Source organism: Homalodisca vitripennis, chromosome 4 (assembly GCF_021130785.1).
Source record: "Homalodisca vitripennis isolate AUS2020 chromosome 4, UT_GWSS_2.1, whole genome shotgun sequence".
NCBI classification, from domain to species: domain Eukaryota; kingdom Metazoa; phylum Arthropoda; class Insecta; order Hemiptera; family Cicadellidae; genus Homalodisca; species Homalodisca vitripennis.
In genome coordinates this window covers 181,151,154-181,162,310 of record NC_060210.1, presented here as the reverse complement: position 1 = coordinate 181,162,310, position 11,157 = coordinate 181,151,154, and the positions used below count along the sequence as shown (strand labels likewise).

Genomic DNA, 11,157 nt, shown 5'->3' with positions numbered 1-11,157 from the left:
TCACAATGTACAGAAGATGTTATCAGTTCTCACCTGTTTCTTGGCTGAGGTAAGAAACTCCTGCTGAGCCTGAGAATTCCACCAGCCCTGAGCCTCAAGATAAAGCCTGAACCTGGCTATTGGGCTGTCCTGTTCCCACTGCTGCACTTCCTCCACTGGCCTGTAGGCACTGCTGTCGTCAGATGTGCTGTGGTGACCAACCCTAAACATATATATTACAATGTAACAATACATCAGACCACATGTCACGTAACATTTCACTTAAGTTGCATGCAAAATTCCAACTTCATTCATGTTTATTCTCAAAATGTCCTACAGGACAAAAATTTTTACAGCCCTCAGGCAGACAGACAGAATTATTACTGAAAAGATCGACGGAAAATAAAGCAGTCCGGAAATAAGCCGTTGTCATGAACATGATAGACTCCATATAACACTATTTTGTTGAAAAACTTTTTAAAAATACATGACTACAAAAGTACCATGTATGGACGTTAGCTTACCCAGGATCATTTTCTGGCTGGTTTATACCAAGCCTACCACTAGGCACACAGCAAAAACCGATGTCACTAATTTTCAGCAACCTTATGGCTGTCTAGGAGCAGCACATCACTAACTGCAAATGTCGAGATTCTGGTGTGCAAAGATAATTCGATAGGTCTATCTACTGCAGGAGATGATTGTTGGAGTTGGTGGGGTTCATTCCCTAAGTGTCAGGGGTTCTTGCTAGTCTAAACACAAGGGTGTGCCACTCCCTGCCTGCTTTAACTGGCAAGGCTGGTTCACAGCTGGCCTACTCTTCTTTCGAGGGGACATGACAAGATTAGTGCCCTGAATTCTTCCTCATGGATCTCGATAGAAGGCGACCTTTAACCCCCAACCTCACCCATCCAGAATATCCTGTCACTCCAGAAGCATCGCAAGGTCCTAATAGGACTAGGTGCAATATATAAGCTTTTTGTCCTCAGAGAACAAAAATGGGCGTCTGCTTAGTGACAAACCTCTAAAAACAATTTTTATTACAAGGTCATTTACTCTGAAATATCTGAGTTTATTATCAAACTTAATGTGACAAAAAGAAAAGCTTTTATAAAAAAAATGTCATCTACTCTATAACTACTAAATTTTATTAACTATTTTTAAATGTAGTAATTTTATGCAAAACTTAAGTATATATGAATGTGTATACAATGTACCTGTAGGTCATAGCTTCAATTATAACAGGTTTGTTTTCTTTGACAGCATACTGTCTTGCAGCTTTTTGTAACCGTTGTAAACTGCCAGTAACGTCGTTACCATCAACCCGGATCGCTGCTATGATGCCGTAACCTTCAGCTCGACCTGCAATACCGTCTCCCCTGTACTGCTCACTGCTTGGTGTGGAGATTGCATATCCGTTGTTGCGACTGGAAAAACATTAGTTACGAGAATTAAGTTTTTGTATTTTTACATCTTTCACTTTGACTTGTTTAAAAAAGTGTCAACTCACAAGTTTTGGCATGAGGTAAAAATAACTAAGGCACACACATAATACATTATAAAATATTGATGATTTCTTTCTCGATTTCATACTCGTTACAAAACGTGTGTTCTATCTGAAATCTTATCTTTATAAAATTAAACCCTTTGAGTGCCGGAGCATCGCTGTCAGCGATCCTGCATTATATGCAAGAAATGCCAGAATCGCTGTTAGCGATATCTGCAGTAACGCTTATATTTTATATAGTATTTTATCTAAATTGGTTCAATATGACTATAACATACGCATTCCAAAGGCTTCAACGTAACTTTTTGATGTAGGTTTTTGTTACATTCTGGTTTGATTCTGACTTTTATAAACGGCGGTTGTAAAGTGAGCGTGTAAGTTGCGTTTAGGAATCGACCGATACGCCGGACGAGCCGTCACATGTTTTGTTTGCGCTGCTGTTTTATTTCACAAATGATATTGAAAGTTTTTTTAAGTGTAAATGGGTTAGTAGTATCTTCCAAATTATTTCGTTTGTGTATGTTGTTCTAGTCTGTGTGTAAGTAGAACAATGAGTTGACCCTGATTACGGCGATCGTACGTCCTGTAAGCATCTAGTACTTTACTAAATACGTTTGTATAGTTTTTATGTTTTTGTGTTTGTTGAGTGATATTTATAAAACAATGAGTCGTAAAAACATTGCTGACAATGAAAACCTAGTATTGGCAGGCATTAGATTTAAGCATTAGCAGTGTAGACAATACACAGAGTGTTAAATTAGGTTAGGTTAGAAAATTTCTGGTTTTGTAGTGGTGTCATATTTTCATATTTATTTTCCAAACTTTATTTATAAGATAAAAAAAATTATATGTCTTTTTGTAAAGAATTAAATGGAGTATAAAATAAAACAACCTAAAAGTGAAAAAAATAAAATATTTCAATAACACTAATTTGTGTCAAAATAAAAAATAAAATGTTTTTGTTAATGATTTTTTTTTATTTGTATAAAAACGTTAAATAAGTTATCAATGTATTAAATATATATATATATATATATATTTATTTATCTAAAAAACACAAAAACCCAAGACATCATACACAATAAATAAATTTGATATGAATTTGTAACCAGACCCTTTGCAGAATCAGGCATTTTCACTCGGCATTTTATGCATACCATATAGCAAAAACGCTGCGGCAATCAAAGGGTTAATATTACCATGGTATTTTTTCTGGTATAATATTCCTGTACTTTTTACTTTCCTCCCATACACAGTATACACAAAAAGTATAGTGATGGTCCAAAAAAGCAAATGTTTGGTTTTACAGTGAAAATATTTCTTTTGAAAACATTTTCAGAAGCATTGATTGACAAATTTTTGTCAAAATTTTCTTATTCATGTACAGTATAATCCTAAGATGGTCACTTGGTTAAGTTTTTTTATATTATAAATCATTTTAATTTTTAGCTTACCCCAAAAACCTAGTTTTGAATAAAAAAAAATACTACCTCTAAAACAACGTAACAATTAATTAATTGTGATTATATTTTCACTATCTGTATCCCATTCAATAGTTGACCATTTCCATTCTAAACTTCAGGACACACAATAAAGACACATGATTTCTGATGTCAAGCCAGCTGGCTCTGCTCTCCACGATGCAATGAGTTTGTATTTAGACTGAATGAAATTCCTTTATCGCCCAATAGTGTTGGTCTTTGACATGTGCACCTCTAAATTGTTTACAAAACATTTTTGACCCTGATTTCATTGCAAAATAAATCTTAAAATTAAGATGATGGTTGCCTTTTGTTGCTGTGTAAAGTCTGTGTTGATGTTAAGCTTAATATGAAGTAGTTTTAACCCTTCCGGGACTCATTAAAAAGTGCTAATTTCTCAATCGGGTTGTATTTAAACTTTCAGTTCAAGCACAATGTTGTATTTTTCAAACACTTTTTCTTATGAATAAAAATAAAGTAATGCATAATTGTTTTATGTTTACGTTTTAAATATAGAGTAAAACAATGGTTTTTGGCTACACCATTACATTTTTAACTTCAAAATTTAATACGTAAAAACAAATATTTTGTTGTTTTTAAAACAAAACCTTAAGTTTTATGTAGTATATTTTTAAAGCTGTTGGTTTATCAAATCATAATTGTTCTATTTAATATGTGTATCTTAACTTATGTCTTTTGTTTTGTAATATTATTTTTACTTCAATAAACTGTAAAAAAATAACATTTATAAAAATCGCTATTGTTAGGGATATCGAGGCCTAGATCAGGTGGAAGAGGCAAATTGGTCCCTTCATCACTGGATGTTAAATCGGCCTCTAGTATATCACTAGTCATTAATTTGTAGTCCGGTTGTACTTGCAGCCATCAGAAAAATGAACAGTACTAAATTCACTTATTGTTTCAAAAACTATAACCTAGCAACTCAATCCAAAGTAATAAAAGTTACGCATTTTCACACGAAAATGAGGCCTAAACAGCTGATTACATTATTTAATCGCACTTTACCCACATATTTAAAATCGATTGAAAACTAAGAAACTTTTATTACAACAAAAACAACCACTATAAAAGTATAAAGAATCCGATTCACAGTGACTTGACTAGTTTGTTTACATCGGCAGACAATTCACTCAGCTTGAACTTTTGTTGCTCATCAACAAACCAATAAATGTACTGTGAAAAATGGCTGCAATATTAATTTTTTTTTCAAATAGTTCAAACTATTCCCGAGAGGTAGCAGCACAATGCAGAGCCAGTAGAACTCGCCGAACTAATGTCATACCTCAGCAAAATATGAAATAGTACGCCAGCTGTGCTGTGCCTGTGATTCGTCCATTAGTAGAACTACAGCAAAACAGGCAATGCCTTTGTTTGGTCCGCAAGGGGTTAATAGCATGCAATACACCTTGTTTACCTGTTCCTTATTATTGCTAATTTTCAGTTTAGTTACTATTTATTTTATTTCTGTTGATTTATATAAAATTGATAAAGAATTTAACAATCTGTTACTAAAAGAAATCATATTACAAAAGAAAAAACTAAGTTCATAACCAAAGCTATATCAGCACTTTTGCAATTTGTTAAAAAAATTCTGATATCCTTATTAATTTTATAACAGTGTGTAATATTGTTTTAAGTTGAAAACGGAATGGCTTTTCTCAACAATTTGGCCCTACATATCACTGCTAATAAATAACAAAGTGAAGTAAATCTAGTAATTCCAAAATGGTAATCCTAAATATTACCAGAAAAATATGACTGGGCACTCTAACGTAGCAGCAAAATTGAAAGCAGCATGGGCATCTCCCTCACTGGCAGCACCTTCGCCGAAGTATACAATGACACAATTCCCATTCTTGGCTCGTTTGAGTGCATATGCTGAGCCAACAGCTGCAACAAAACAAATATTTTCAGATATATTTGTTTCTTATCTTTATAGATGTGTCTATAATTTTCTTCTTAGGTTATCCAACTAGGCTTTTACTTACAGTTAAAATCAAAATTAATCGTGGTTCTAATACTAAGAAATTAATTTAAATGTTCTAAGTAGATTTAAAACATTAAAATTATGCAAAGCAGTTTCTGTGAATATTTGTGTCCCATTTCTTTTCCTTTTGGCATGTATCATTTTTCCTTTGGGATATATAACTAATGAAATTCAATAAAACTAATTACAAAATAAAAAGCCCAAAAATAGTACAAAAGAATACAAGAAATGTTAAAGTTTTATGAAAATTTACTGGTGATATATAGCCTAATTTTACTATTATACTTAATAGATCCTTTGTAAATTCAAGTAAATGTGCTGCACAACAGCAATAAAAACACAATATTGTTTTCATATAGTCATAACAAAACTTGTTGTTTAGTAACAAACTTCATTGCTATATTTGTTATGTTCATGAATACACGAGTGGTTTACTTATAAATTATGGTTAGGGTGGATAGTGCTTTGTACCACAAATACATGGTATCTTACCTTGTCAAACAGTTCAAATAGTTTTTATTAACCCTAGAAGTGTCCAATGCTAAACTTCCACAGTGGCAAGCTCTTTTTGGCCACTTTGCATACTATTTTTTTTTTAATTCACCAAGAATATATTTTTTACTCTAACCTTAGTCATGTTGCATACTGGAATTCTTCAGAAGAGTTAAATTTTCATCATTATGACAAAATAAAATGATTTCTTGAATCCTGAATTGGAACTTATCAATGTGAAAAACCAAAAAACAGTTTGATTGACCGAACTAAAATTGTAACTTTGACACTTTGTAAAAAATAATAAAAACATAGCTACAGAAAATCCATTATATACAAAAGGTAGAAAAAAATAGTTACCTACAAATACCAAAGGAAAAAAGTTTGAAAATTATAAAAAAATTAAAAATTTTTGCAAAACAGCAAAAGTTATTTTGTTGAAACTGGTAAAAAACAACCTAAATTCTGTATACTAATCTTTGCATACTATATTTTACTTTGAAGAGAAAGAGTTTTTCTACAGATCTACCATCAGTTTATATTACAGTAAATTATTATTTTTAGTTTTTTTGTTTGTGAATCAAACTTGAAAATAAAATTTGTTACCAGGAAACAGTGAATAAACAAACTAACACAAGATCGTAAAAAACAATGCAAAATTTATTATAAATTAAAAAAGGTACAACAATGTTATAATATTAAAGAAAATATATAGCCTTTAATATATGTACATGTTTTGACAGAGAAACTTGACAGAACTTACAAAGTTTTTTAGTTCTACGAAAAACAATAGTTCTCACTCTTATAAAAAATACCACTCAAACGACATTGATTTTTATTGAATCATCTTGTTTCAAATTTTACTGGCTATTCACTAGTATAAAAAACAAGCTAATAATGTTCCAAAGTTTATTACAACACCACAAAAAACCAAAGAGCTCTTTTACGAGTCTTTTTGCCATTTTGAGAAATAGCAACGCATACACTACAAATAAATTCAATAAATGGGTCTACAACGCAATAACAACGACATACAGATGTCTAAACTGTAGCTAAGAAGACGTAGAACACAGTGGTGCCAACATCAAACTTCAGAAACGAAATAGTCAATTAGATAATGAAGCCAGTAAATAGGGTACTATATGAAATGTAGGCCGTATTCATGGCGGCGGCGAGTGATCGTAAATTTTTGTCAAAGTTTATAATTGATATAAACCTAAAGTATTATATATCAAAATGTTCAGCATATATTTCCGCGTTTATTGATATATAATAACATGTGTTACGATACGATCAATTACGAAAAATATCAGTTATACAAAACCTTTGTTCAAAAGACTCAAAACGAGTCTTTTTGCCACTGGGGGAACATTTTTAAAAGACTCGAAACGAGTATTTTGCCACGTCTAAGGTTGAGTCATACTATATGTTTCAACATGACAGTCTTATAGATATGTGATAAAAAAATATGAAACAAATAACATTAAAACGATAACACATACAAATTCAATAAACAAAACAAAAACATGATAAATAATACATGAAACACATACGTGGTAGGCCTACCACACATGCATCACCACGATACCAAATTGGTCAGTCTTTAGTAGAGACTTAACCTTGTGACTCTATATAAAACAATTTTGTAGTTGCTTTACTAGGTAAGTTATCATATATTTATCTATTATCGCAATTCTTTGGCTATGACAAACATAAATTAACATACCTATTAGTCTGAATTTTTAGAAGAAAGTGAAACAGATACACATAAAATAAAAAAAAGGCAAGATGTGTCCGTAGGAATCCTAAATATTGCAGCTGTTTGCAAACTAATCCTGTCTGTATACTGGTAGCCAAGATAACACAAATATATAAGTGTGTGCTAAAACACAACAAGGTCTATGGGAGAAAAAAGAAAAAGATCTATGTTTATGTAGAAATTTATGGATAGTAAAATGTTCTTTCTATTTTACACTACACATTGACATAACAGACAGTACACTGATCATAACCAAACTCACATCACACTTGGTAGAAGGGTTTATTTTGTGTTTAATCAACCGATGATCTAAACCTTGACCTCTCAGATTTTGATGATTTTTTTTATAAAAGTACCTATCAAGACTAGTTCAAATGCAGAATTTTACATTTTTCTGCCTTTTAGTTTTTGAGTGACAGGCTTTTAAAAACTGCCTTTTTTCAAGTTTTTAAAAGCCTGTCACTGAAAAACCAAAAGGCAAAAAAATGTTAAATGTTGTATTTTCTACTACTCCTGGTAGGCACAACTTTCATATAAAAAAATCATAAAAATCTGAGTGATCAAGCTCCAAAATTATTTTTTTTATTGGTTGATTTGAAATGGATGACCCAGAAGGTTTAAAGGGAATTGTCATGATTGATTGTCAAAAGCAAAAAATGCCAACTAGGGGACAATCAGCTCATACTGTTGGTCTTCATAAATTTAAAAATGCTTGAGTAATTGGCTAAAAAGGAAAGTTTTTTACAAGGTTGATGATTTCCATCAACCTGAACTGAAGATAAGATAAACTTACATACAATATTTGATAGCTAAATGCAAATAGATCTAAATAAGTGTGTTTAAAGTGTATCGTTTTTTTAATCTTTTTTATTGTTTGTACTTGTTTATTGTGTTGTTTGTTTATTGTCATTTATTTATATTATTTATTATTGTTAAAATTCAATATTTAATGTTGTTGTTTGTTAACCTGTAAATTATTAAATAAATGTCCTGTTATGTTTTACATATTTATTACTGCAAACTCAATTTTTTTTAATTGTTACAGTTGTTTATGATACTTTCCATTTACATGCTGTTTTGCCATATTTACTTATTAAATATGGCTTAGCTACAATATTAAATTGAGGAATGAACAAGCAAGTATTTATGTAATAAGCTGTTAAATACTAATTTAGGTATGAAAATGTCTAATGTATCATTGTGTGTCTAATAATTGAAATTAAGTTCTTGATTCTAAGTGATGCCAATGAAATGTGTAAGATAAGTAGTATTCTAGGTTAAACCATTATGTCTAGCACATAAAAGCCAATTAATTGTACTTATTACTAAACCATCTTGGTGGTTTACTAAACCACCAAAAAGTGGTAAAAACGTATAATATAGGCCTACCCAAAATATTAATTTACAATGGTCACCAAAATGTATATACTAAAGAGCTATGATTGGCATTTCCCACTGGAAATGTTGATTAGTAATTGTGGTAATGATATTACCTTGAGGCATCTGAGTTGCCAATGGAGATGAGAGAGTAACAAAGTTCAGTTTTCTGGAGCCATAATGTATAGGCATCTGCCTCCCTAGACCTTTATCATCACAGTTTTCCATAACATTGATCCATGAATTGGTGTAACTCAAAGCCCCTGTACAGCAGCACACCTAGAAACATTCATAATATAAAAAAATTATAACAATAAAATAATTAAAATAATTTTTTTTGCATCCAAGTTTTTATATTTATAAAATTATTTCCAATGTACAAATAATTACCACCATTCCTTCTTCAAAGGTTGATATTGACGATCGAGGATTTGAAAGGATAACAGAATTCCGGACATTTGCCATCAGTATATGTTACAAAAGGTATAACACAACGTTTCCAGGATTGGAATTTATCCTCTCCGTCAGGTGGGGGAGATATTACTACATACAAAAATAAAGAACAGAAAAGAAGAGGAAGAAAGGGTTCAAACATACCAAAAAACTGCTTGGAGTCCAGTCCAGGCATTGATAGGCTTTGTAAACACTAAGCCAATAAAAAATAGTTATAGCTTTTATGTGATTAGGTGTAAGTGAAGGGCATAGCAAGAAGAGAAGTGTGTAATCTAAGACATGGTTTTCTCAAACTGAAGCATTAGGCATCACTTTTCTACATATTATTAGTAATGAAAATTGTAACAATCATTTCTGCAGTCCCTGATGGAATAATATTTGTCTTACATGTTACATAAATAGCAGTATACATTCCAACACTCAAGCAGCTCCATAACCACTAGTTTTTTTTGCTCCAATAACTTAGAACTATAAAAATGTTACTGAGCAAAGACGATTCTTGACTTGACTGATGATTCCTAGGTCCACGATCAAGGATTAAGTTGGTCTGTAAGTTGGGGCTACAACGCTACACATGTTACAACCCGACAGAGAAATGTGTGGGAGAGTTTGAGGGTTAGATGGTTCACCCAATACGACCCATTACTGTAAGGCCAGACAGTTTTCCTGATGCCATTTGTTAACATATGCTGCAACTGTCGGGTACGACAGCTGTTGTCATGTTAGAGCATGTGCAGGGGTTTAAAAATTATAGATCTAGACCTGTAATTTCTTAAAAGTAATTTGATTTAAACAATTATTAATACAATATTTTATTAGATATAAAAGCCGTAATTTTTTCTTATGCAACAGAAATAAGTCATATCCTGTATAAATTCTTTTTGCATTTGAAAAATATGCATTACATTTTCTTTATACATTATAATATTGAAAAGAAAAAGGCGGTACTTTGGGATTATACCGACCACACTCAGACATGAACTTTGACATTTTGCTTCTACTGATTACTAGATTAGCGTAGAACAATATTTCGTCAATATAAAAACAGGAATGGTCTTATCACAAAACCGCTCCCCATTCCTCAGACAGAGGTCAAAGTCGAGCGGTCTAGTAGATAACGTGATTGCAGAGTCTCGCCGCGCCGCCCGTTCAGCTGGTGCGTCGCTTTGTTGTAACTTCCGTGTTTTACCCCTACAATTTCTCCAAACACAAAAATTCAACAAAAACAAACATTAACCAAACAAAAACTAAACTCTTTATTTTAAAAAAAAACTCAAAACTTGTTTTTATTCTTGATCACACTCCTGCCACCCAAAATGCGAGTGCCTCTGGCCATCAGCGCGGGCTTCGACAGCACCTTCGGTGCTGCGCCGCGCTGATGTCAACGAAAGAAAAACATCCCTCGAGGTAGTACCTATCAGTAAAATATCAAATTCTAGAGGTTGCTGATCAGAAATAAATTGAATTGTAATGGATAGTCAATTAATGTACCGTGCAAAAAACTTAAATAATCATGTGATTTGCCGTGCGGCCTGCCGTAATCGGGATTCTTGAGAAATATAAGAATAACAGCGACAACAATACCGATCATAATACCTGGAAATGGCTTTGTAAGTTTGTAATTTTGTAATTAAAGAGTTGTTTTTTCGTTCCATCATGTTTGTTTCTATATATTTTATATTTTTGTGTTCTTCATACTGGTGTGGTCGGAATTAATCCCAAAGTACCGAAAAGGCTGCTTAGTTAATAATCTATATTACAATTGAAATTAAATGAATGAATAATGGTACAACCTGCTTCCCTATATTGTCCATAGATGAGGTCAGTGTCGGCTAACACAGCAGCACTAGCGAGGGTGGCCTCCTCTCCGTAGTTGGTCATGTAAAATGATATTCTACCTTGACGCTGAGCATCGTACATTATTTTATCCATGGTGTTCAACATCAGCATGCACTTATACATTTTCAAATATTTTCTGGCTCCACCTAAACATGTGATAAAGCCAATTTATAACTAATATTAAAATAGTTTAATACTGTTAAGATTTAAAATTACAGTACCAGAACTGGAAATATAAGTGCTTATTGTTTGATGCCAAGAA

At 32.2% G+C, this 11,157-nt stretch overlaps 1 protein-coding gene across 1 annotated transcript; it reads right to left on the bottom strand.

The window, feature by feature from the left end:
* Positions 1–11,060, bottom strand: LOC124361320 (2-oxoisovalerate dehydrogenase subunit alpha, mitochondrial-like). The gene is given in 6 exon segments (XM_046815368.1): positions 1–202; positions 1,197–1,406; positions 4,734–4,878; positions 8,720–8,825; positions 8,827–8,882; positions 10,850–11,060. Coding segments are annotated over 6 exon segments (888 nt in total). The 5' UTR covers positions 11,019–11,060.
* Between the last annotated feature and the right edge of the window lie 97 nt (positions 11,061–11,157).